This window comes from Notechis scutatus, chromosome 14, assembly GCF_049901735.1.
Source record: "Notechis scutatus isolate UNSWTSFEM ecotype Mainland chromosome 14, rNotScu1.2, whole genome shotgun sequence".
NCBI lineage: Eukaryota > Metazoa > Chordata > Lepidosauria > Squamata > Elapidae > Notechis > Notechis scutatus.
In genome coordinates this window covers 2,190,263-2,216,814 of record NC_142022.1, presented here as the reverse complement: position 1 = coordinate 2,216,814, position 26,552 = coordinate 2,190,263, and the positions used below count along the sequence as shown (strand labels likewise).

General features: G+C 50.5%; 1 protein-coding gene across 2 annotated transcripts; it reads left to right on the top strand.

Annotated features, from left to right (window-relative positions):
• The first annotated feature begins 1,816 nt into the window (after positions 1-1,816).
• Positions 1,817-26,552, top strand: DEDD (death effector domain containing). 2 transcript variants are annotated; one of them, XM_087943232.1, is made up of 6 exons: positions 1,933-2,074; positions 4,501-4,742; positions 16,999-17,405; positions 20,629-20,736; positions 23,786-23,932; positions 25,938-26,552. In XM_087943232.1, exons 2-6 carry the CDS (start codon positions 4,693-4,695, stop codon positions 26,312-26,314), a joined length of 1,089 nt encoding a protein of 362 aa, XP_087799358.1. In that variant the 5' UTR covers positions 1,933-2,074; positions 4,501-4,692; the 3' UTR covers positions 26,315-26,552. The 2 variants fall into 2 exon arrangements, with proteins under 2 accessions (XP_087799359.1, XP_087799358.1); XM_087943233.1 differs by lacking the exon at positions 4,501-4,742 and having other exon boundaries at positions 1,817-2,074.

The window sequence follows — 26,552 nt, the reverse complement described above, 5'->3', positions numbered from 1 at the left end:
CTCGCCAGTGTTTTTCCAAACATGCCCACTTTAAAACGAATGGACAGTTTTTGGAGATTTTGGAGGTTGATGTCCATAGATCTTAAAAGTTGCTAGTTAGGAAAACACTGAGGTAGAGGCAAATGGGCTGCATTCATATAACATGATAATCTGCATTCATATAACATGATAATTCATATAACATGATAATCTGCAAAAAACACAATATCCTCAAGTCTCAGATTAACAAAGTTTAGCATTGTCTGACATTGCATCTGCTAACCTTGTGCCTGACACTGGTTAAAAGTGGTTTGTGAATGCAATCTTCATTATTTGATTTATGTTCACATTTCACTGGGAGCAAGCATGAACTAATTAGAATGTGAGAGTATATGGTTAATTGAACATTAATGGAAGATAATATTGGCAGCTCAGGATTGAACTGTGGGAATGTTAGTAGTGTTAGAAGGAAGCGGGATTTGCAAAGGGAGAGGAGGACAACTTGATCAAGGACTTGGGGTCCTTGAAGCTCTCTGAACTTGATGGTTTCCTTGCAGATGTTTCAACTAGATAACAGAAATGCTTATAGAACACCAGTTTCTGCACTCACCCAACATAGTGAATTAACTATCCATGGGCTGATTTCACCCAACAGTTTATGTTAAAATGTGGTTGATTACATCAGAATGCTGTTGAACTCAGCCATTGAAATTTATTTTGCAGGGATTTTTCACTGGATAGATACTACAAATTCCACACTCTAATTCTCTAAGTGCTTTTCCGTAGCCTCTAAAATATGTCCAACTAAAGACACAGATGATCTTCATTAATCTTATTACAGGCTTTTTTTTTCTTCCTTTCGGTGGTTAATAGGTCAAGTGCTTAAAAGGGATGAAGGAAAATAATTCCCCAGCCAGTCTTACTGGCCATTGGATATCCCTGTACTGGAGGTTTGTTTTTATGTAATAGACCAGGGCTCCCCAAACTGGGCCACTTTAAAGACTTGTGGACTTCAACTCCCAGAATTCTTCAGCCAGCAGAGTTTTAAGTCCACAAGTCTTTAAAGTGGCCCAGTTTGGGGACCTTTGGTTTAAGGCAATGTTTCTCAGCCTTGCCAGCTAGACTTCAAATCCTGAACTGGCTGGGGAATTCTGGGAGTTGAAGTCCACAAGTCTTAAAGTTGCCGAGTTGAGAGACCTCTATAATGGACTGTATTTTAGTCACCAAGGTATTGCTTGTAAGGACTTTGGAAATTTAAACTGAAAAAAAGAAGTGTTTTCTGCAAGACACCAGAAGATTCTTTGTTAATGTTTTTGCATGCAACATCAGGTAAGGATTCCAGTCACTTAATCAGGCTCTACTATGAGTGGCACTCCTGCCCTTAAAGCCCCGCCCACTCCTCCAGAAAATAACGTCATCAGCTCGGCCCACGTGGGGAGATTCCAGGAACCCCAGCAGCGCTGCGGGGGGGATTGGCACGTAGCGCAGGGGCGGGGCGGGGCTGCTTGTTTTGGGGCTGGTAGTCCAGGATGTTTATCTTGCACTCTGTCCACGCCCAGAGACACCTCTTCCAAAAACGAGCGCCCCCCATTCACGTGGGGGGGACTCTCCCCTTTTGCCCCCTCCTCACCCAAGATGTCCGCCAAGGCATTCCAATAGCTGCGACGCCAAGCCCCTGCCCTTTCCCAAGATGGCCGGCTGCTCGGCTCCATTAAGCCGCACCCCAACGTCTCCTTGCCCTTCCTGAACATGGCCGCCGCGGCGTTCCACGACCCACGACGCCCGCCCTTCCCCAACATGGCCGCCCTCTCGGGCGGCGCCTGCCCGGTTCCAGTCACAAAGATGGCGCTTCCCGTTTCGCCGCGCCCACGGGTTGGAACCCGGTCGGGAGGTTAGGGAGGCCCGGATGTCGTCTCTCTCTCTCCCTCTCTTTCCCTCTCTCTCCCACTCTCTCTCTCCAAGTAGGAGGCGCTGGTTGCCCGGATGTTCCTGTTGCTGCTGCGGCGGCGGCGGCGGCGCCCGTGGCCGGGTCGTCACCGGGGGGGCGCGGAGCGGCTGGGCCCAACATGGCTTCCCCGGCGGCCCTGAGGAGAAAGTGAGAGGGGGCGAGGCGCGCGGGCGGGCGGGGCGGGCGGAGGGTGGGAGGAGCCAGAGGCCTAATTGGGGAGGGGGCGGCCGAGGAAGGGAGGGGCCGGCCCTGCCCCGTGGCCCTGGGGCAGGCAGGCATTCCTCAAGGGGGGGCGGCTGAGGGGAGGGAGGGCCGGAGCCCCCACCCCAGTGGCTTGAGCGGCGGGGGGCTGGCCCACTCCTAATTGTGGAGGGGGAGCTCGGGTCTTTGGGGCGGGACGGGGAGGGGGCGTTTTTTGGGGGCGTGAGCTTCGCAGGCCTGGCTTTCTCCTCCTTTCGCCCCCCCAAGTGAGGCAGGCCAGACTTGGGGGCTTGGGGGAGGAGAAGACGCCTGGCCTCCCCAGCTGCGCTGCCTTGCCAGCCAGCCAGTCCTCAGGGCCCCCAAAGCCAGGAAATGGAGGGGTCTCAGAGGAGGATTTGGGGCTGTGCGGAGGGGGTGGGAAAGCTGGGAGGGAAATAACCACAATATTTTAATCCCGGGGTGTCCAAACTGGAAGGGTTAGGTCAGGGGTGGGCAACTATGGCCCTTTTATGAATTATGGACTTCAACTCCCAGAATTCCTGAGCAAGCCATGCTTGCTCAGGAATTCTGGGAGTTGAAGTCCATAATTCATAAAAGGGCCATAGTTGCCCACCCCTGGCTTAGGTGGACTTCGATTCCCAGAATTCCCCAGTTGCTCTAGTCCGCGGCCACAAGGGCGCTCAGGATTTCCATGGCTAAGCTAGACAGTTGTTGAAGGGAGTTTTTAGCTCATTGTATGACTTTCCTTTGCCGCTGTGGTTAAGTGCATTGTGTCAGTTGTGTAAGTCGGTTGTAAGGTGGTGGTTTTATGCAAATCTGGCTTCCGCAGTGACTTTGCTGGTCACAAAGAGGATCACGTAGCCCCGGGATGCTGCAACCGTCATAAAAAATAGTCCGTTTCCAAGGGTCTGGATTTTAATCCCGTGACCCATAGGGATGCTGCAACGGTCATAAGTGCGAAAAACAGTCATTGGTCGCTTTTTTTTTTCAGTGATGATGTAACTTTGGTCACTAAATGAAGGGTTGTAAATCGAGGACTTCCTGTTTGCTGGCTGGGGAATTCTGAGAATCAAAGCCCACAAAGTCTTAAAAAGTGGCCAAGATTGGAGGTCTCAAATTTTTAGATCAGGGGTCTCCAACCTTAGCAACTTTAAGATTTGTGGACTTCAATTCCCAGAATCCTGCTTGGGGGGGGGGAGGGGGTTGGACTAGATGACCTACAAGGTCCCTTCCAACTCTGTTAATCTAATCTAATGCACATCTATGGGGGAAAGCTGGCTGAGGAATTCTGGGAGTTGAAGTCCACAAGTCTTAAAGTTGCTAAGGTTGGAGACCCCTGTTTTAGATCATCAGTCTCTTCACCGATAAAACAATATATCAGCTGCCTTGACGAAATGCAACCCAGTAAGATTCCCAGCATTTGCAGTTCTAGTTTTCTTGGTTGGTTGGGAAAGGTTTTATTTGGGTGAGTTTCTGTTTTAAAAACGATTGGAAATGGTTTCGGGTTTAAATAAGAGTTCAGCCTTTAGAGAAGGAAGCAAAAAACGTCTTCTGGAAAGGAGAAATAGGGTTTTGTCAACACGTATCTTCTTGCACTGATGTGTTACCTCGTTGGGTCCTGAAATGTCTGCAGCAAAGCAAGCAAATTCAAGCATCCCGCCATCCTCCTCCTCCTCCCCTCCCACGTTCTAGCTCTGATTGTTAATGTTAGTTGGGGAACACAGTTCCCTTCCTCCTCCTCTTCTTCCCCTTCCCCCCTTTAGCACTGATTATGTTATTCAGTTGTTAACTGGGGCACCAAGAACCCCACAGTTCTCTTTTTCCTCCTCTCCCCTCTTCTCCTGATAAACCCCACTCTCTTCATTGATGATGTTCCCTCCTTGGGTCATGAAAGGTCTGCAAGAAAACAATCCAGCTCAGAGAGCAAACGATGAACCCAAAAGCTGCACAGTGAAGGGGGCTCCTGTAGGCAAGGAGAAAAGTTTTGAAATATTCTTTACAGGCTGATGCATAAGCCAGCCGCTACCATCTTTTAAAATACAGTAGTCTCAATTATCTTCATTCTTACCCTATGATCATCCCTTCAGCTATTTTTGAGTGACTGAAAACTGAGCCTATTTTCAGCCTGGGGAGAGGGACGCCCTTTGCCCGTGGTCAGGAGAGGGGGAGAAAAGAATAGAATTCAGGGTTTGGAAGGGGCTTCAGAGGTCTTCTAGTCCAACCCCCTGCTCAAGCAGGAGATCCAGCTGTCCGGTATCTTCTAAAAGGCCTCCTGTGATGAAGCTCCCACAACCCCAGGCAGAAAGAAAACTCAACTGAAGTTTGCAGGTCATTTGGGGGCTCTTATTCATATCATTTTTTCTTTTTTACAGCCTGAAAAAAAAAGAGAGAGTGAGGACACCTGTTTTGGCTGTGAGGCATGGACTGAAATAAACTCTAGGAGAAAACTTGCCCTATTAAGAGCCACATATGAAATCTCTTTGCTGGGGCAGGGTCTGTTCTCTTTTTAAAATGATTTAAACATTTGTACGTTCACACCTGATCCTTTGTGCCCTATATCACTTATGCAAGACATGGCCAAGCAGGAATCTCAGGAGAATAACAAAGACCTAAGGTTAGTGTGCCATAGTTGTCATAAGCTAAAGTATCTCAAGGGCTGCCGTAACACAACCAGTGATTCATTAACACAAGTAGAGCATAATGCTGCCTTACCTTCCTGTTGACTGACCTGCTTTTAGGTGAGACACGGATGAGTTTTCAGGGCTGTCGAGAAGTAAGTCTGTTAAGGAGATCTCTGGATACCTTTGAGAGCAGGGCTCCCCAAACTGGGCCACTTTAAGACTTGTGGACTTCAACTCCCAGAATTCTCCAGCCAGCAGAGTTTTTAAGTCCACAAGTCTTAAAGTGGCCCAGTTTGGGGACCTCGGTTTGAGAGAGACTTTTAAAACGACACTTGATCAACATGTGGGACGGAGTTGTGACTTAACTTTAGCTTCTTGTGCCTATTTGAAGAAAATGAGGATAACCAGGGTTAAACTCTGTCATTCTTGGTGCTCTGTGAGGCTTCCTTGTTTGCTTGCAAAACATTTCATGACCCAACTAGGAGACATCATCAGTACTGGAGGGGGAATGGGGTTTGTGGAGTGGAAGAGAAGGGGAAGTGATGGGAAGGAGGAGGACTGTAAGGTGCCCGTTGCTCTCTGAGCTGGGTTCTCTTTTTTTTTGGGCAGATGTTTCATGACCCAACTAGGTAACATCATCAGTGCTAGAAGGGAGTAGTGTTTATGGAGTGGAGCAGGGAAAGGGAAGGAGGAAGATTGTGGGGTTCTTGGTGCTCCCTGATCTCGGTTGTTTTCTTGCAGGTGTTTCACTACCCAACTAGGTAACATCAATGCTCAAAGGGTCTGATTTTCTCTGTTTATGTACAAGTTGGCAAGGCAAACCCACCGAAAACCTCTGCAAGAAACCAGCTGACCTCAGGGAGCCCCTGCATATCTGAAGACTAGGCCTGTTTAGTGAAATAAGAGTTTGGGGAGGCCTTTCCGTGATTTGGCCGACCTCTGGTGTGAACTTGGAAACCACATCGCTTGGAAAACCTATGGAGTGCATGGCAGGGAATGTTTTAAACCACCTGTTTTCAAAGGCTAGCTCCCCACATAGAAATATTTAGAGGACTTTTTTGGCACGCAAGTGTTCCTTCCTCCGATTCTCCATATCGCCCCCTGCAACCCACCTTTTCATCAGGCGTATCGTAAACCTTGTTTCAAAGAATGGTGAAGATGCACAGCATTAAGGAAGGAGCGTCCCGTTTGGTGTGCAGATGTGTCAGATCCATTGTACTTTCTCATCAGAGAAGCGAATCTCAAAGAAGGCTTGTGAAGAAGGGGGAGGAAAGCTGCTTGAAAATGGCTGAACTGTTCTGAGTTTAGATCTATTATCTCAGTAATCCCGCAGGCAGCAGATCAGCGTAATTCTCTCTCTTGAGTGAAGGGATTTAAAGCAGGGGTCTCAACCTTGGCCCCTTTAAGACCTGTGGACTTCAACTCCCAGAGTTCCTCAGCCAGCTTTGCTGGCTGAGGAACTCTGGGAGTTGAAGTCCACAGGTCTTAAAGGGGCCAAGGTTGGAGACCCCTGCTTTAAACCACTTCAAAGCGTAGTAGGCCTACTACAACCGTTTATTTTTATTTTTTTAAATCAAACTCTACCGGCTCGTATTTGTTTGTGAAAGATAGGGATTAGTTGTATTCACCGGATTTGTGGATTTCAGGGACTTGAGTGCAAGAAGTCCTCGACTTGCAACGTTTGTTTAAGCGACCGTTCGGCACCGAAAAATGTGACTTCGAACCATTTTTCACAGTTAACGACCGTCGCAGTGTCCCCTGAGAGTCACGCGGTCCCCTTTTGTGACCACCTGACAAGCCAGATTCACTTAACCCCGTGACTCACTTTACAACTGCAGTGGTCCCCTTTACAACTGCGGCGAGAACGGTTGTAAAACGGGGCAGAACTCAAGAATTTGGGCTCTCCATTGTGGTCGTCAGTCGAGGACTACCTATCTCTGCTACTATGTGTTCTAGTAACCCCTTAGTAACCCCTGTGAGATGCGTTGGTCTTTGAGAGCGTGGCTGCTCCCACACTTGAGTTCATTCATCACAGTGTGACACTTTGGCGGGGTGGGGAGCAGCGAAGCCCCCACTGGACACTCCTGGCCCATTGAATTGGTGTGTGCGGCGCGTTGTGTACTGTGGTGTCGTTCATTGGCTTGGCTTTCTGCCTTTGTGAAAACGGCTGCTATTTTTGGTGATGCGGGTCACTTCAAAGCAGGGTGGGCTTCAGAAATTTTTAGTGGGGTCTCTGCACTGTTGCTGGGTGGGCGTGGTCAGGGTGGGCGTGGCCTAGTCGGCCTCCCGCACCACGGTGGGAGGCGGAGGTGGCATCTAGCCGGTTTTGACCAAGTCTGGAGAACCGGTAGCGGAAATTTGGAGTCGTTCAGAGAACCAGCCAATCCCACCTCTGACTGGCCCCGCCAACCCCATCTATGCTCTACCTCCTGAGTCCCAGCTGGGCCTCCTTTGGTTGCCCTGCCCAGGAGAACGGAGCTGGAAAGCAGGTTAGTGGGGTTGGGGAGGGAAGGGGGATTTGGCAGTATATCCTTCCCCTGCCACACCCGCCAAGCCACGCCACGCTCACTAAGCCACAGCCACAAAACTGGTAGTAACATTTTTTGAATCCCACCACTGGTGGGGGGAGCATTTTTGCCCTCCCCGGACTCCTGAGGCTTTCCTTGAGCCCCCAGGAGAGGCAAAATTGACCTCCCCGTCTCCACAGGCTCTCTGGGAGCTGGAAACAGGCCCGAACTTCTGGGAGGCCTGTTTTTTCGCCTTCCCTGAGCCTCCACGCGGGCCCTGTACTTACCTGGGATCCAAAACACGGAGACTCCAGCCAGGGGTGGGATTTGCCGGTTGACCGAACTGGCCGTTAAAAATGATTTTTTAAAAAAATTAGCTACCGGTTCGCCCGAACCGCTGTGAACTAGAAGCAGCACACCCTTTCTCGAAAGGCTAGATTTTTTCCAAAAGTGGGAGAATCTGGAAGAAATGTGGGGGGCGTGTTTTATTTATCAAATTTAGATACTGCCCATCTCACTCTTGGAGTGACTGTGCCCATCATTGTGCGTCGGTCACCCGTTCATTTGTGGTCGTGTTCCTCTGTCCTGCCTTTCAATTTCAGTGTACGCATGTTGTGCATTGATAAGAAATGTTCGATTGATTGATGGACACACCTGCCCTGTGTCACCTGGATCTGTTTCCCTCACTGAGATCTGGAAGTCCCTGAAGAGGAAGGAGGTTTTACACACACACACACACCCCACAGGTGCTGGGCCAGCATGTCAAGTGGGCCCAGTATGTGTGTGTGGTTTGTGTGGCGAATTTGTTATATATAGCATGCCTTGGTCGCTATATTACAATTTTTTTTACAATTCTGGAGGGGTTTTTGTTTTGTTTTGTTTGTTTATAATGGTTTTATTATACGGTTTCCTTGTCGGTTATTGTTAGCCATCCCCCTAGACTTGCCTAAGATGGCCCTCAGCTTACAACCATTTATTGCAGTGGTGGGATTCAGATATTTTTCACTAGTGGTTCTGTGGACGTGGCTTGCTGGGCGTGGCAGGGGGTGTGGCTTAAGACCACGCCCGGAATACTGGATCCAGTTTTGGTCTCCACAGTACAAAATGCATGCTGAGATTTGGGAAAAAGTGCAGAGAAGAGCAACTAAGGTGATTAAAGCAGGCCTGGATGCAGTGGTGGGATTCAAAGTTTTTTACTGCCAGTTCTGTGGGCGTGGCTTGGCGGGCGTGGCAGGGGAAGGATATACTGCAAAATCCCCCTTCCCTCCCCAGCCCCACTAACCTGCTTTCCAGCTCCGTTCTCCCTGTGCAGGGAAACCAAAGGAGACCCAGCCGATCAGCTGGGACTCAATGGGAGGCGGAGAATAGAAGATGGTGTTGGCGGGGCCAGTCAGAGGCGGGATTGGCCGGTTCTCCAAACGACTCCAAATTTCCGCTACCGGTTCTGTAGAACCGGTAAGAACCGGCTCAATCCCACCTCTGGTTTATTGGTTGAATCAACACAGTAGTGCTAAGCATAACATGGTTTGTCTGGGTTCCTTGGGATTAGCCTGGATCTGGGTCTTGGGGCAGATAGTCCTTGACTTACGACCACCATTGAGCCCAAACTTCCCATTCGCTAAGTCAAACAGCTGTTAAGTCAGCTTTGGCCCCGTTTTATGACATTTCTTGTCACCGTTGGTTACACAAGTCATCAAAGATGTTAGTCAGGTTAGTCAGACGGTTCCAGAGTGAATCTGGCTTCCCCAGAAGGTCGCAAAAGGGGATAACTTGACCCCACCCCCCTCCTCCGGGACACTAAAGCCATTACGAGTTATGAACAGGTTGCCAAGCGTCCGAATTTGGATCACATTTTGACCATGGGGATGCTTCAGTGGCCGCTAAGTGTGAAAAGCAGTCATAACTTACGTTAGAATAGACTGAATGACCTGGAAAGGGACCTTTGGAGGTCTTCTAGTCCAGCCCCCTGCTGAAGCAGGACCACCTAGGCCATGTCAGGCCGCTCCTTCTCCATGATGGAGCGCCCACGATTTCTGGAGGCTTTTCCAAGTGCCGTTGTAACTTCCAGCGGCCGCTAAACTGAGGGTTTAAGTTTGAGGCTTCCCTGTAGTTGTTTCTTTATTTTCTTGCAATTTTTATCCTGCCTTTTCACTCGTAGTTTATGGCGGTATCCTCCGTGACGGCTAACCTTGGTCGCATGCCGAAAGTGCGTGTGTGTGTGTGCGCGCGCACCCATAATACAATGCACGTGTGACCCCTGCGCATGTGCGTGTGACTCCCCATGTGACCCCCTCCCCCTGCGCATACGCACACAAACCCTCATGCTCCCCCTGCACATGCAACTGCAAATTCCCCCGCTCCCCCCGCCCCTGTGCATGTGCGCATGAACCCCCGCGTTCTCCTGCCCCTTATACATGCACGTGCGAGCCCCCCCCCCCGTGCTCCCCCGCCCCTCTGCGCATGCCCGTGCATCTCATGCGCCCCATGCATCCCCGGCAGGTACCCAACAATCAGCTGGCTGGTGGGAGGCACGCATACATGCGCAGTGGAACTGAGCTGGGCGACAGCTCCTGTGCCAGCAGAGATGGCTCTGCATGCCACTTCCGGCACACGTGTCATAGGTTTGCCATCATGGCTACACCTGGAGGTCTCCACTGGTTTTATTCCTCCACGGCAATCCCGTGAGCTCCTTTTGGGGCGACAACATGACTGCCCCAGAATCCATTCTGTGACCTTCCGTATCTTGGACCGGCCTGGATTTTGGCTCCGTGTCCGATTTCTTCACGAACCCATCATCCCCGCCCTGGTGTCCTCCACGGCCTTCCTGAGTTTGTCCAAATCCATTGCTCCGATGACGCTGTCTAGCCAACCTTGGTCCTGTGTCAGTGCAGTGCTTGATTCCCACTAGTCAGTTATGACCAGGGTGAAAATGGTGGCTCGTTCATCAAACCATGATGGAACACGACGTACCACGGTACGTGGACGCGTATATCTGATGTACGTTGGCTATTTGCAAGTGGCTTTCTGAGATTCTGAAGAAGTTAGGAAGAATTGAACCTGGGACTTCCTTCATGAAAAGCTCTGGGGCGGTGAAGTTGAGAAATACAGGTGGTCCTCGAGTTGCGACAGTTCGTTTAGTGACTGAAGTTACAACAACAGCACTCAAAAAAGTGACTTATGGCCATTTTTCACACCTAGGACCATTGCAGCATCCCCATGGTTGCTGTAAGCGATTTACATTTTGATGCTTGACAGCTGGTTCATACTTACGACGGTTGCATTGTCCCTGGGGGGAGGGGCTAAGGGAATCCCCTTTTGTGACCTTCTAACAAGCAAAGTCGGTGGGGAATCCGTATCTGCTTAACTGTGTTACTTAACTGCAGTGATTCGCTTTAACAACCATGGCAAGAAAAGTCGTAAAAGGAGGCAAAACTCACTCAACCGATTTCTCCCTTAGCAACATCAATTTTGGGCTCAGTTGTGGTCGTACGTTGAGGTCTGTCTGTATTTCCTAATGCCTTTGCTGAACTTTGCAATCCTTATCTTACTCGTCTCTTCCTTCTTTCCTAGTTTGGATCGTTCAGATATTCAGGCACCTTTTTTTTTTTTTGCACAGGTAGTCCTTCACTTATGACCGTGACTGAGCCCACAGTTATGGCCATAGGTCCCACTGGTGGTTAAGCAAATCCCCATGTGACTGTGACTGATTTCATGACCTTTCTTGCGATGGTTGCAAAACAAATGCTGTGTTTTTAAAGCATAGCCATTGTTCGCTCTTGGGGCATTTATTGTATCAGAAACGGAAAATAAATAAAGAGTTTCGGCAAAAGCATAAATCCTGGTCTTGCAATTGCTGTTAAATGTCAGCCTGTTGCCATGTGACCAGGGCGGGGGTGGGGGGAATTTGGAACTTCAAATCCGGGGTGGAAGTACCTTTTCCCAGGTCTGTCGTAACTTCGAATGGTCACTAAGCGATTGGTTGTAAGTCGAGAGCTTCTAATCATAGGCTTCGTGGGTTGTAGGGGTTCCTGGGCTCAGTTCAGGTGTCCCTTGAAAGACAACGCTGTTTGCAAACGTGGTGACTTCTCTGGAAGACCAGACAAGGACCTGTGGGAATGCGGCCTGGAACGTTTGCTGATACGACCGTCACGTGTGGGGAACTTAAGCAGCACGGGATGCAGTTGGAATCTGCTCTCGGGGCCTCTTCCTTTATTTGGGATCGCAGGATACCGTCTCCAGCTCCGTTCTCAGGGGGGAGAGAGAGACTTTTGGCTGCATGCAAGGAAAGCAGCAGAAGCCGCAGAAGTCTTTCTCTCTCTCCCCCAAACTCCGCCAGAAATGAATCTTTGCCGGCGCAGCCTCTTGGAGCAGGAGGCCTTGCAGGGTCCCAAAGTCTCATTTCTGGTGGAGTTTGGGGGAGAGAAAGGAAGACTTTTTAGAAGAAAGAAGCAGCCCAGTGGCCAGGCGGGGCACGTGGGGCAAGTACCCCCCACTACCTCGTGTTGTCCGCAATGCGAGTGACGCAAGCCTTGTGTTCCCGCAGGCCCTGTGGGCAGCGCAGCCTTGTGTTTTTGCGCAGCCTGGATTAATCGCTTTGCGGGGGGGGGTGACATTTCTCTGCGGACCACCAAAATTTTCTCGCAGACCACCAGTGGTCCCCGGTCACTGAACTAGATGACCTCCAAGGTCCCCCCTTCCGCTCTATTCTGATTTGAACGTGTGTGAAATGGTTGGAAACCAGCAGGCAGGTTCCCTGGCCTGGAATTCTGGCTTGTATTTTTTTTTATTTTTTTTTTCAATTAAAAAAAATAATCCATTTTGAACAAACATCTATATTTTTCTGTTCCCGGCCTCTCTCTCTCTCTCTCTCTCTCTCCTCCCCTCCCCTCCCCCTCTCAAAAGTATTTTTAAACATACGCCTGAAGCGCCCTTGGCACTAAGAGAGCCATCCCTGGCCAAGAAATTTCCTTTAGCACATCAGTTGGGCCGGGATCCAACAAAAACGGTAATAAAAGGATCGTATTTTAATTGCCTACAAAATGCTTCCTCATCTAATGGAAGAGGCTTTCTAGGGTTGGCCTTTCCCTAAGTCAGGGTGTCAACCTTGGCAACTTTAAGACTTGTGGACTTCAAGTCCCAGAGTTCCTCAGCCAGCTGGCTGAGGAACTCTGGGACTTGAAGTCCACAAGTCTTAAAGTTGCCAAGGTTGGACACCCCTGCCCTAAGTTCTCCTTCCCAACATGGTTGCTTCTTGTGTTACGTGAGAATCGGAAACCCTGGAGGGTATTTCTTCCGAGTCCTAGAAACTCCTCCCCGCCTCAAACTAAGGCCAGGAGGACAGAAGACGTGGCGGCAGAATAGAGAGAATGGTGGAGATCTCCGTGTCCCCTGAGCTGGGTGGTTTTCGTGCAGACATTTCATGACCCAACTAGGTAACGTCATCCGTGTTAGAAGAGAGTGGGCTTTGAAGAGGAGGAGGAGGATTGTGGGGTCCTTGAGGCTCTCTGAGTTGGTTTGTTTTTTGGTAGATGTTTCATTACCCAACTAAGGAACGTCATCCACCCTACTGAGTGTTTGGTATGTTCCCTGCTAGAAGGCAGTGGGGTGTGCGGAGGGGAAGAAGAAGGAACAGGTTGTTGTTGTTTCCTTGCACAAACTAGGCACCTTCAACAGTGCTAAACAGAGAGCAAACCTCACTTCCTTCTAGCACTGATGATGTTTCCTCGTTGGGTCATGAGATGTCTACAAGAAAATCACCAGGCTCAGAGAGCCCCAAGGAGCCCACAGTCCGACTCCGACTCCTCCAACAATTCTTCATCCTCCAACTCCTCCTCTTCCAACAACTCCTCCAACTCCTCCTCCTCCAACAATTCTTCCTCCTCCTCCAACTCCTCCAACAATTCCTCATTCTCCAACTCCTCCTCCAACTCCTCCAACAATTCTTCCTCCTCCAACTCCTCCAACAATTCCTCATCCTCCAACTCCTTCCAACAACTCCTTCTCCAACTCCTCCTCCTCCAACAATTCTTCGTCCTCCAACTCCTCCTCCAACTCCTCCTCCAACAATTCCTCCAACAATTCTTCCTCCTCCAACTCCTCCTCCTCCAACAATTCTTCGTCCTCCAACTCCTCCTCCAACTCCTCCTCCTCCAACTCCTCCAACAATTCCTCCAACAATTCTTCCTCCTCCAACTCCTCCTCTTCCAACAACTCCTCCAACTCCTCCTCCTCCAACAATTCTTCCTCCAACTCCTTCCAACAACTCCTTCTCCAACTCCTCCTCCTCCAACAATTCTTCCTCCTCCTCCAACTCCTCCAACAATTCTTCCTCCTCCAACTCCTTCTCTTTCAACAACTGCTTCTCCAACTCCTCCTCCTCCAACAATTCCTTCCTCCTCCAACTCCTTCCAACCTCAACTCCTTCTCCAACTCCAACTCCTCCTCCTCCAACAATTCTTCCCTCCTTCAACAACTCTTCCTCCAACTCCTCCTCCAACAATTCCTCATCCTCCAACTCCTTCCAACAACTCCTTCTCCAACTCCTCCTCCTCCTCCAACAATTCTTCCTCCTCCTCCAACTCCTCCAACAATTCCTCATCCTCCAACTCCTTCCAACAACTCCTTCTCCAACTCCTCCTCCTCCAACAATTCTTCCTCCTCCAACTCCTCCAACAATTCCTCATCCTCCAACTCCTTCCAACAACTCCTTCTCCAACTCCTCCTCCTCCAACAATTCTTCCTCCTCCTCCAACTCCTTCCAACAACTCCTTCTCCAACTCCTCCTCCTCCAACAATTCTTCCTCCTCCTCCAACTCCTTCCAACAACTCCTTCTCCAACTCCTCCTCCTCCAACAATTCCTTCCTCCTCCAACTCCTTCCAACAACTCCTTCTCCAACTCCTCCTCCTCCAACAATTCTTCCTCCTCCAACTCCTCCTCCAACTCCTCCTCCTCCAACTCCTCCAACAATTCCTCCAACAATTCTTCTTCCTCCAACTCCTTCCAACAACTCCTTCTCCAACTCCTCCTCCTCCAACAATTCTTCCTCCTCCTCCAACTCCTTCCAACAACTCCTTCTCCAACTCCTCCTCCTCCAACAATTCTTCCTCCTCCTCCAACTCCTTCCAACAACTCCTTCTCCAACTCCTCCTCCTCCAACAATTCTTCCTCCTCCAACTCCTCCTCCAACTCCTCCTCCTCCAACTCCTCCAACAATTCCTCATTCTCCAACTCCTCCAACTCCTCCAACAATTCCTCCTCCTCCAACTCCTCCAACAATTCCTCATCCTCCAACTCCTTCCAACAACTGCTTCTCCAACTCCTCCTCCAACAATTCTTCCTCCTCCAACTCCTCTAACAATTCCTCATTCTCCAACTCCTTCTCTTTCAACAACTCCTCCAACTCCTCCTCCTCCAACAATTCTTCCTCCTCCAACTCCTTCCAACAACTCCTTCTCCAACTCCTCCTCCAACAATTCTTCCTCCAATTCCTTCCAACAACTCCTTCTCCAACTCCTCCTCCAACAATTCTTCCTCCTCCAACTCCTTCTCTTTCAACAACTCCTCCAACTCCTCCTCCTCCAACAATTCCTCATCCTCCAACTCCTTCCAACAACTCCTTCTCCAACTCCTCCTCCTCCAACAATTCCTCATCCTCCAACTCCTTCTCTTTCAACAACTCCTCCAACTCCTCCTCCTCCAACAATTCTTCCTCCTCCAACTCCTCCAACAATTCCTCATCCTCCAACTCCTTCCAACAATTCCTCATCCTCCAACTCCTTCTCTTTCAACAACTCCTCCAACTCCTCCTCCTCCAACAATCCTTCCTCCTCCAACTCCTCTAACAATTCCTCATCCTCCAACTCCTCCAACAATTCCTCATCCTCCAACTCCTTCCAACAATTCCTCATCCTCCAACTCCTTCTCTTTCAACAACTCCTCCAACTCCTCCTCCTCCTCCTCCTCCTCCTCCTCCAACAATTCTTCCTCCTCCAACTCCTCTAACAATTCCTCATCCTCCAACTCCTCCAACAATTCCTCATCCTCCAACTCCTCCAACTCCAACAACTGCTCCTCCAACTCCCTCCTCCAACAATTCTTCCTCCTCCAACTCCTCCTCCAACAATTCCTCATCCTCCAACTCCTCCAACAATTCCTCAACTCCTCCTCCAACTCCTCCTCCTCAACTCCTTCTCCTCCAATCCTCCAACAACTCCTCCAACTCCTCCTCCTCCAACAATTCTCATCCTCCTCCAACTCCTCCAACAACAATTCTCCTCCTCCAAATCCTCCAACTCCTTCCAACAACTGCCTTCTCCAACTCCTTCTTCCTCCTCCAACAATTCTTCCTTCCTCCTCCAACTCCTTCCAACAATTCCTCCAACTCCTCCAACTCCTCCTCCTCCTCTCCAATCCTCCAACAATTCCTCATCCTCCAACTCCTTCCAACAATTCCCTCAACTCCTCTCCAACAATTCTCCTCCTCCAACTCCTCCAACAATTCTCATCCTCCAACTCCTCCAACAATTCCTCCTCCAACTCCTCCTCCTCCAACTCCTCCAACAATTCTTCCTCCTCCAACTCCTTCCAACAACTCCTCCTCCAACAACTTCCTCCAACTCCTCCTCCAACAACTCCTCCTCCTCCAACTCCTCCAACAATCCTCATTCTCCAACTCCTCCTCCAACTCCTCCAACAATTCTTCTCCTCCAACTCCTCTCCAACTCCTCCTCCTCCAACTCCTCCAACAATTCTTGTCTCCAACTCCTTCCAACAACTCCTTCTCCAACTCCTCCTCCTCCAACTTCCTCCTCCAACTCCTCCTCCAACTCCTCCAACAATTCCTCATCCTCCAACTCCTTCCAACTCCTCCTCCCCTCCAACTGCTCCTCCTCCAGCTCCTCCTCATCCCAAACTTCACCCCCTTCCAGCACTGATGTTTCCTAGTTGGGTCATGAAACATCTGGAAGAAAACCACCCAGCTCAGTTAGCAACCAAGCCCCCTCCTCTCCCCCACCCCCGCCCAGTTTCAGCCCCGAGCTACACCTGTCCTCTTCCGGAGAGAGCTCTGAATAGTCACAGCCGTTCCTTGCTTCAGAGGCAGCGAAGGGAATCCACCAGTTGCACTGAGTGCCCGTTGGCTTCTGAGTAGAGCCTTGGAAAGTGCCAGCTGTCATCTGTGAGGCTTTGAACGGGTTTGTTATGGGATTAGGTAACGGCCCACCTTTCTCCAGGTGTTCCTGTCGGTTGGAAAATCTGGCTGGGTTGGATTCCCAGGGGTTCTGTCAGCGAAGCTGTCCTTTTGGGGGTCTGGGCAAGTCTGGGCAGAGGTCTGCAAGAAAGCCACCAAGCTCAGAGAGCCCCAAGGACCCCACAGTCCTTCTCCTCCTCCTCCTCCTCAAACCCCACTCCCTTCTAGCCCTGATGATATTACCTAGTTGGGTCATGAAACATCTGCAAGAAAACCACCAGGTTCGGAGAGCCCCAAGGAACCCACAGTTGTTGTTCTTCTCTTCCTTCTCTTCTTCCTCCTCTCTGCAAACCCCACTCCCTTCTAGCACTGATGTTGTTACCTAGCTAGGTCATGAAACTGGTTCTGGACCCCACAGATCAAGTCACTGGGCAAAACCCTTCAGGACAGCCAGATCTCTCTCCTAACTTAAACCTGTTTGGCCCGAATTGCAGTCTAAGATGCCCCCAGGGCCCCCGCGTCTCTGACCCGAACTTGCTTCCCTCTCTTCCAGTGCCCCAGGTGAAGGAGAGCCGCCGTCCCCTCCGTTCCCCTGGATGCTGGGCGGCCAGGGCCGGTTCTCGCCGTCGCCCAAGATGGCGACCTTGAAACGGAGCCACCAGCAAGCCTGGCCGGAGGAGGAGGGGGACTGGGAGCATGGCCTCTACAGCCTCCACCGCATGTTTGACATTGTGGGCACCCACCTGACTCACCGCGACGTCCGCGTGCTGTCGTTCCTCTTCGTGGACGTCATCGACGACTACGAGCGGGGCATGATCCGCAGCGGGCGGGACTTCCTCCTGGCGCTAGAGCGACAGGGCCGCTGCGACGAGACCAACTTCCGCCAGGTGCTGCAGCTGTTGAGGATCATCACGCGCCACGACCTGTTGCCGTACGTCACCTTGAAGAGGAGGAAGGCTGGTAGGTCGCCTCCCGCTTGGCTCTCTTAAGAGGGTGCGCGCATGTGTAGAGCAGCTGAGCTTCAAACAATTTAGCCGCCGGTTCTCTGACTGGTTGCTGGGTGGGCGTGGCCTAGTTGGCCTCCTGAACCAGGGGAGGTGGGGAGGGGGGCATTTTCGCCCTCCCCGGGCTCTGGAGGCTTTCCTTGAGCCTCCGGGAGGGCAAAAACGGCCTCCCTGGGCCCTGGAGGCCCTCTGGAAGCCAGAAACGGGCCCATTTCTGGCCTTCCCAAACTTCCAGGAGGCCCATTTCCCCTTCCCTGGCTGGCCCCGCCCACTCTGCCCCTCCCCGGAGCCTCCACACGGCCTGTTTTGAATGGCACGAAAGTGCAGGGCCCGCGCAGAGGCTCGGGGAGGCCAGGAACAGGCCCGTTTCCAGCTGTCCGGAGCCTCCAGGAGGCCCTGCACTTTCCTGGGATTCACAACAGGCCATGTGGAGACTCCGGGAGGGGAGGGATGGGCGGGGCCAGCCAGTCGTCAGAACAACCCGTTTGGTGAAGGAGATGTAAAATTAGCATCCGGTTCGCCTGCACCGGTGCGAACCAGTAGCAGCCCAGCCCTGGAGCGGACGTGTCAAACTCAAGGCCCCCCGTGATGTCTTTAGATCTGGCCGGCAAGCAGACCAAGTAGGAGGAGTTGATTGAGTAGTGAGCTCCTCGCTTCTTTGGGGGGGGGGGGGTCTTGTCAGTAGCAGCAGCTCCAGGAGAGGACGGGCAGCGGGAGCCTGTCCAACACGTGGAGCTGGGGTAACCGCAGGGGTGGGCGCCCTCCGCCAAAGCCGATCAGAAACCTGAGGTAATATCATCATCGTGTTTTACTGGCCAGATGCCCTTCCCGTCTCCGGGGCAGAGTTTTGTTCAGCAGATACATTACCATCATGCCCAGGGAGAAAAATATCTGCCGCTACCTAGGATCGAACTCACAGCCTCCCAATTGTGAGGAGAGAGCTCCACCTCTAGGCCACCCACCCCTCCAAACCTGAGCTAATATGATACATAGAATTACGGTACGGGTGGGATAGGGCGGGCGGGGCCAGCTGGTCCTTGCAACGTCCAGTTCGGCGAAGCAGAACTAAAACTAGCATCCGGTTTGCCCAAACTGGTCCGAACCCCCTGAATCCCAAATCCCTTTGGGAGTTGCTCGTCGAAAGCCAGCTGGGATGGTCAGTCCCATGACCTTTGAACTCTGCAACCGTCCTAAATACAGGCTGGTGGCCAACTGCATAATTTGGACTACGTAACTCTGGGGACGTTGGGAGGGTCAACGACGCAAGGACCGGTTGGTTGTAAAGTAACTTTTTTCCAGTGCCGTTGCAAGTTTGAATCCCAGCTGTTGCTCAACCCCCCACGATGGTTGTGAAGCCCAGGATGACCTGTTCCAGAATTGGATCCAGCTGGCTGGGGAATTCTGGGAGTTGGAAGTCCAGAGGTGTTAAACCTTGGACCCAGGTTGGGAAACAATTCCACTGAGCCACCCGGGAAGATTCCTGCAGGTTTGTCAAGCTGCACCCTGCAGGCAAACGGCGGCGTGTAGCCGCCCAAAAGGCAGCGTGCGACTTGTGCAGTGACATTTTGTGCGTTGTTTCACCGCGTTAGGCGAGTCAACTCGTCTGATCCGTCAGCTGGATTCCATCCCGCTGCTTTTCAGAAACTTAACCCAAAACAAAAACCCCGGGGAAGTTTGGTCTATGATTACTTCTTCCCTTGTTTGTCTGCATGGCTGGAAGTGTTTTCTCAGCCCTCGTTCTGCTTAACAGACATTTTTCTCTGTTTTTTTTGCCATTTAGAGCTGCGATAAAATAAAATAAAAAAAGAACAGATTGGAGATTCGACCTTTTTCCAGAAGGCCACTGTCTTCTGATTTTCTTCGGCATCTCGTCTTTTTTTTTTTTTTTTTTTAAGAACTGTAGTTTAAAACTCACTTTTCTTTCTCTTCTTGGGTAGAAACCTCAAGTTGGTGTTCCAAGAAGGCATCATGTTAGAGCTGTATGTATACAGGTGGTCCTTGACTTATAAAAGTTCATTTAGTGATGGTCAAAGTTACAATGGCCCCAGTGGTGGGATTCAATTTTTTTTTTACTGCTGGTTCTGTGGGCGTGGCTTGGTGGGCGTGGCTTGGTGGGTGTGGCAGGGGAAGGATATACTGCCAAATCCCCCTTCCCTCCCCAACCCCACTAACCTGCTTTCCAGCTCCGTTCTCCTGTGCAGGGCAACCAAAGGAGGCCCAGCTGGGACTCAGGAGGTAGAGAATAGATGGGGTTGGCAGGGCCAGTCAGAGGTGGGATTGGCCGGTTTTCCGAACGACTCCAAATTTCCACTACCGGTTCTCCAGAACTGGTCAGAACCGGATGAATCCCACCTCTGAACGGCTCTGAAAAAAGTGACCATTTTTCATACTTACAACCATTGCAGCATTCCCCCCCCAACGCACCTTGGTCACATGATTTGCATTCAGATGCTTGGCAACTGACTCATATTTATGACGGCTGCAGTGTCCTGGGCTCGCACAATCCCCTTTTTGCAACCTTTTGACAAGCAAAGTCAATGGGCAAGCCAGATTCATTTAACAACAATGTCACTAACTTGCTGTCAGCATTCCAGCTGTTACCCCCATTTAAATCCTGAGTCTCGAGCCAAACTTCCAGAACTTCAAAAGGATTTATCGGGAGTTAACATGTCCGGCACTGAGACACGTCATTCACTGTCACCCTTGGTTTTGCCCCACCCCTCTGGGTGCATCGTAATTCATATCCTCCAATGGGACACCTCCATAGCCCAGAGTCATCAATCAGGCTCTCCAGTTAGAATTTTGCATGGCAGAAACTTCAGTCACCTGGTTACTATCTTTGAAAACATTTACGGAATGCACTTTCGGTTTGCAAGCTGCCCCACTGCTCTTTCAAACCCCTTTCTCCCCTCCCTTTCTGTTGGCAACTCTAAAAAAAAAGACCACGGAAATATTTGATGAGTTGACATTTAACACCTGCCACGATTCACTTCATGGTGGCAAGAAAAATCGTAAAAAATGGGGCAAAACTCCCTTAACAACGATCTCACTTAGCATCGCAAATGTTGGGCTCAATTGTGGTCGAGGACTACCTGTGTTTCAAATGATTATTATTATTATTTTTTATATATTGCTGGCAGTTTGTCTTTTCACACGTGATTTCCTTTCTCCCTCTTCAGTATGCCCGGACCTCGTCGATAAGTATCTCGAAGAGACTTCAATTCGCTATGTGACCCCCCGAGCCCATAGCGGTACGGAGCATGTTCCTGTGCACCAACACAAATCTGGTGAGATTCCATGCACATCTCCAACCTTTGAAAGCTGCTGTTGTCTCCGGATGCTGTAACGGTGGCACCCTTCAGTTTGGCATCTTGACTTAAAAGTCACCTGTTATGATGATTACCTTTATTGTCAAGAGTACAACATGGGTTCAGTGAGATTGGCTGAGCCTCCCTTCGTGTGCAAACCCCCACCTCCCCCCAACACAACTCACAGTGAGGACAGAAATCCCTAACCCAGTCCCCATCTTATTACACTAGGTGACCTTGTTGCACAAAATGCACAAGTCTATCGTACTGTGTTGACGTGAAGTTATTTTCCGTTCAAGAGTCTGACAGCCCACGGGTAGAAACTGTTCTTCAGCCTGTTGGTGTGGCTGGCTCTGCTTCTATTTCTCCTACATACCCGATGGTAGGAGAGTGAAGAAGTGCTGACTGGGGTGTGAGTCGTCCCTGAGGATTTTCCCCACTCTTCCAAGGCAGCGAGCCCTCCTTGCGAGGTCATCTAGTGGTGTTTTGTGCTGTGCTTACCACCCTCTGTAATGTCTTTCTATCCGCGGCTGTCAAGCCAGCATACCACACCGTGATCACTATGGCAGTGATGAGACCGGAGTTGATCACCGCAGTACAAAAAAAAAAAAAGATGTCGAGGCTCTAAAAAGAGTGTAGAGAGGAGCCGCTAAGATGATCAAAGGTCTGGAGGCTAAATTGTATGAAGAACGGTTGCGGGAATTGGGTCTGGCTAATGAAAAGAAGGACCAGGGGGAACAGGATAGCAGCCTTCCAGGATTTGAGGGGCTGCCCCAAAGAAGAGGGAGTCAAGCTATTCTCCAAAGCATTTGAAGGCAGGACAAGAAGCAATAAGGATGGAAACTAATCAAAGAGAGAAGCAACCGACAACTCAGCGACCTAACCGCGAGCCCCAGGGCCAAAGTTCCCGTTGCCTCTTGAGCTTCTTAATCCCCATAATACAAAATATAGGGTGCTAACGTGCAGCATATTTATCGTTTAATAATAGATGGGGTGCTTTAATTGGTTTGCCCCGTGGTTGTAGTCATCGGTTGTGTCTGATGTGTGGCAGTGTCATCCTTTTTCGTAGCTTGGATTGAGAAAAAGTTGCCTGGGCCTCCATTTTGTGGGACGATGTCGCCCAGGCGGCCTGTTTCCTTGTCTCTCGTCTATTAATAGGATGTAGACGAAACTCTGTATTGCAGGTCAACGGTATTAGAGGATTACAGAAGCTGTGAAGGGTTCACAGGCTGCCTGTCACCGCTGCACGCCACTTGTTCTCTCACGGGCTACTTACTCCCTTGCAGGAAAACACAAGCAAAATATTCCTTTCCTTTCAGCAGAAACACGAGAGAGAAGGAGAGAGAAACAGACGCAGAGAGAGAGAGAGAGAGAGAGAGAGAGAGGAGAGAAAGAGACAGAGAGAGAGAGAGAGAGAAAGAGACAGAGAGAGATAGAGTAAGAGGGAGGAGAGAGAAAGAGAGAAAGAAAGAGAGAGAGAGAAAGGAGAGATAGAGAAAGAGAGAGAAAGAGAAAGAGAGAGACAGAGACAGATAGAGTAAGAGAGATGAGAGAGAGAGAGAGAGAAAGAGAGAGAGAGAGAGAAAGGAGAGATAGAGACAGAGAAAGAGAGAGAGAAAGAGACAGAGAGAGAAAGGAGAGACAGACAGATAAAGAGAGGAGAGAGGGAGGGAGGGAAAGAAAGAGAGAGACAGACAGAGGAGAGAGACAGAGAGACAGACAGAGAGAGAAGAAGAGAGGAGAGAGACAGAGGGAGAGAAAGAGAGAGAGGAGAGAGAGAGAGACAGAGAAGTATTGGGAAGGGGAGGAAAAGGAATGGGAAGGAACAAAATTGAGAGAGATGGGATGAAGGAATAAGGTGACAAAACAGGGGAGAGAAATCCACCTTAATTGTTATGGTGTGTGTGTTGTGTGTGCGTGTGTTAAATTCTGGATGCAAACAGGCCTTCCCAACCAGGCACCGCAGGCTCCAGGAAAGAGATCCTCAGTCATTTGCAACTCCAACCCAATTTCTAGATAACTATTCCATGGTCAAAGGTGTCAGCTCGTCAGGTGGCTCACCCCGTTGTGTGGCACTGAGACGCCAGCATCGCACAGCAGGGTGAGCTCCATCCTCGCCTCAGCTCATGCCCACCTAGCAGTTTGAAAGGAAGCAAATGCAAGCAGATCAACAGGTACCACTTCAGTGGGAAGGTCACAGCATTCTGTGCACCTTTGGCGTATAGCCATGCTGGACGCAGAAACTTGTCTTCGGCCCTCGCTTGATTTTTTTTACACGTGCCCAATCTAAACCCTACCCTCAAAATAAGCCCTAATTAAGATTCCTACTACTCCAGATGGGTAAAAATTACGCTAGGGTGTGAATGGCTGTGTGTGTGTGTGGAACTGCCCTACTACTTGCCTTGGGACAGTTGTAGCCAGGCCTCGCACACCCCGACACCTGCCTTGCCGGCCCATTTCTTCTGCACCCAGCAAGGCTGGCAAGGCTTCCCTGAAAGCCTCTGGAGCTGAGAACAAACCTCTGGATCGATCCTGTGGGCTGCAGAGGCCTTCAGGATAAGCCTTGCCTGCTGCAGAAGAAGAAGTTCCTGAAGGCCTCGGGCAGCGAAAAGGAGGCTGAGGGTGACGCATGCAAGTGAGGTTAGCCAGTGGATGATGCATCCCCCCAAAATAAGACCTGGTGCCTTTTTTTGGTGGCAACAAAAATATATAAGACAGGGTCTTATTTTGGGGGAAACGGGTATAATCCTACAATAAAGAGGCCTAGTTGATGCTTCTTGTCTGGACTACCTCACAGGGCTAACAGGAATGACTATCCTGGTCCTTCAAGGCCACAGCCTGGCTCCCAAGTCACCCGACCACTTCCATGCCTGTGGGAGAACTAGAACTCGCCCTCTCTCCGTCTCCCTCTCTCTTCTCTCTCTATCACCTCAGCCGCTGAGCCAGACCGAGCGGCTTAATTTCCGTTGTCGCCCAAAGCAACCCTTGCCTGGCTTTGAACCCTTTGACATTGGTGTGTGTCCCACAGTGCCTCCCCACCACCCGTTGGTCTGCTGCTCCTCTTCGGGTCCCCAGATCTGCACCAAGCGGTCCGGCCGGGGAAGGGCGCTACTCGGGAACCAGCGGAAAAGGAGGAAGTCTGTGACGCCGGATCCGAAGGACAAACAGACCTGCGGTGAGCTTCCCAACAGCCACTTTACGCCGGACTCTCGGGGCTCTGCCCATTTGCCACCAGATCCACCAGCCTCCTCAAATGGTTGGAAATGACCCCAGTGGTCTTCTGGTCCAGTGGTCGCCAACTGGTGGGCCGGGGACCACTGGGTGATCCGCAAGAAAATTTGGGTGGCCCGCAGAGAAATGCCACCCCCAAATCAATGAATCCAGGCTCCACGGGAACACAAGGCTGTGCCACCCACAAGGCTTGCGTCACTTGCATTGTGAACAACACGAGGTAGTGAGGGGAGGGGGGAAAGGGCAGAGGGGGGGAACTTGCCCCACTTGTCCCACGCGCCTCGCCTGGCCACCGGGCTGCTTCTTTCCGCTTCTTTCTCCTTCTGCTTTTGGCTGTACGCAAGGAAAGCAGCCAAAGTCTTTCTTTCTCTCCCCCAAACTCCACCAGAAATGAGTCTTTGGGACCCTGCAAGGCCTCCTGCTCCAAGAGGCTGAGCCAACAAAGACTCATTTCTGGCGGAGTTTGGGGGAGAGAAAGAAAGATTTCTGCGGCTTCTGCTGTTTTCCTTGCATGAAGCCAAAAGTCTCTCTCTCCCCCCTGAGAACGGAGCTGGAGACGATACCCTGCGATCCCAAATAAAGAACGATCGATCGGTAGGAAAACGGGGAGGGGAATTACCCTGCAGACTTTTGGGGGGATTTTCCCAGGGTTTCTAGTCCACAGGATTTAAAATGATGAGTTTGGTGGTCCCTGAGGTCCAAAAAGTTGGCGAGCCCCCTGGACTAGTCCAACCCCATGCAGCATAGGGACAGGCTAAGCATGGCTGTCAACAGGTTGTTGCTACACCTCCCAGCGTTAAGGGTCAGCCAGCAGCAGAAGAGCCCCTTCTTCTTTCTTTTCTTTTTTAAAAAAAAAGACTTTTATTAAGTTTCAACAAAAATAAAAGAGAAGAAAACAGAAAAAGCAAGAGTTGGGGGCGGAAAAAGGCAGGAAAGAATCAAGGTTAGGAGTGCAAACAAAGAAAAGGACAAAATGCTGAACGACAAAATAGGGCTGACTCCTGATTGTCTTCAGTTGAAATTCAAATGTCAACTATAGAAACCTGTTACTTTAAGGCAGGGTGTCAACCAACCTTGGCAACTTTCCTCAAGCTGGCTGAGGAACTCTGGGAAGTTCAAAGTCTCCCACGGTTGGAGAATTCCTCAGCCAGCTGGCTGAGGAATTCTGGGAGTTGAAGTCCACAAGTCTTAAAATGGCCACGGTTGGAGACCCCTGTTTTGCTGGCTGAGGAACTCTGGGAGTTGAAGTCCACAAATCTTAAAATGGCCACGGTTGGAGACCCCTGCTTTGCTGGCTGAGGAATTCTGGGAGTTGAAGTCCACAAGTCTTAAAATGGCCACGGTTGGAGACTCCTGCTTTGCTGGCTGAGGAATTCTGGGAGTTGAAGTCCACAAGTCTTCAAGTTGCCAAGGTTGGACACCCCTGCCTTAAGGGGAACGACAGTACGCAGTATTTCTGCAATCGCAAACCATTAAAAATGAAATTCAAAAGTTTTTGTTTCTTTCTGTTTCAATCCAAAAAGGGGTTTTCCAAGTAAGAACAAAGCTAGAGAAAGTCTTTTTTTTTTTTCTCCATCCAAATTAAAGAAATTATCATTTGCTCAGAAAGGGTGGCCAAACAAATAAATTAAATTTAAATTAAATCAAACAAATAAATTAAATTGTCAGCTCTTCTAATTCCACGAACTTCACCCTCCATTCTTCCATTGTGGGAATCTGTAGTCCCTCCCACGATTCTGAAAGCAAAATAAAATGTTTTGAGAGAAACCACAGGCCTTCCCAGCAGAATCCCAGAGTCTTCGTGCTGGATTTGAAATGGCCCCGCCCTAATTCCTCGCCTGAGATTTTTAGCGGGCTTTGCTCTGTTCCTCCCAGCCCAGTTAGTTGCCTCATAACGCTCCCCGCCTGTGTCTCTCTCCACCCCCCACCCCCCACCCCCCCACCTGCAGATATCCGCCTCCGAGTCCGGGCCGAATACTGCCAGCACGAGACGGCCCTGGAGGGCAACGTCTTCTCCAACAAGCAGGACCCCCTGGAGCGCCAGTTTGAACGTTTCAGCCAGGCCAACACGATCCTGAAGTCGCGGGACCTGGGCTCCATCATCTGCGACATCAAGTTCTCGGAGCTGACGTACCTGGACGCCTTCTGGCGCGACTACATCAACGGCTCCTTGCTGGAGGCGCTGAAGGGCGTCTTCATCACAGACTCGCTCAAGCAGGCCGTGGGCCACGAGGCCATCAAACTCCTGGTCAATGTGGATGAAGAGGATTACGAGGTGGGCCGCCAGAAACTCCTGAGGAACTTGATGCTGCAGACGGCCCCTTGAACCCCGGCGGTGGATAGTTCGTGGGTTGTTGTTTTTTTTTTTTGTGTCCCCCCCTCCTTTTTTTTTTCTTTTCTTCCTGCCCCGCCTCTCCTTGGGAGGAATATTTTTTTTTTTTTTCCTTTTTGGGGCAAAATTATTTTCCTTAAAGAAAAGGGAGGGGGAAGAAAACGGGGAATTATATCTCCAAGGAACGAAATCGGTCACGTATACTGAATGAAGTCTTTTTTGCGTGGGAGGA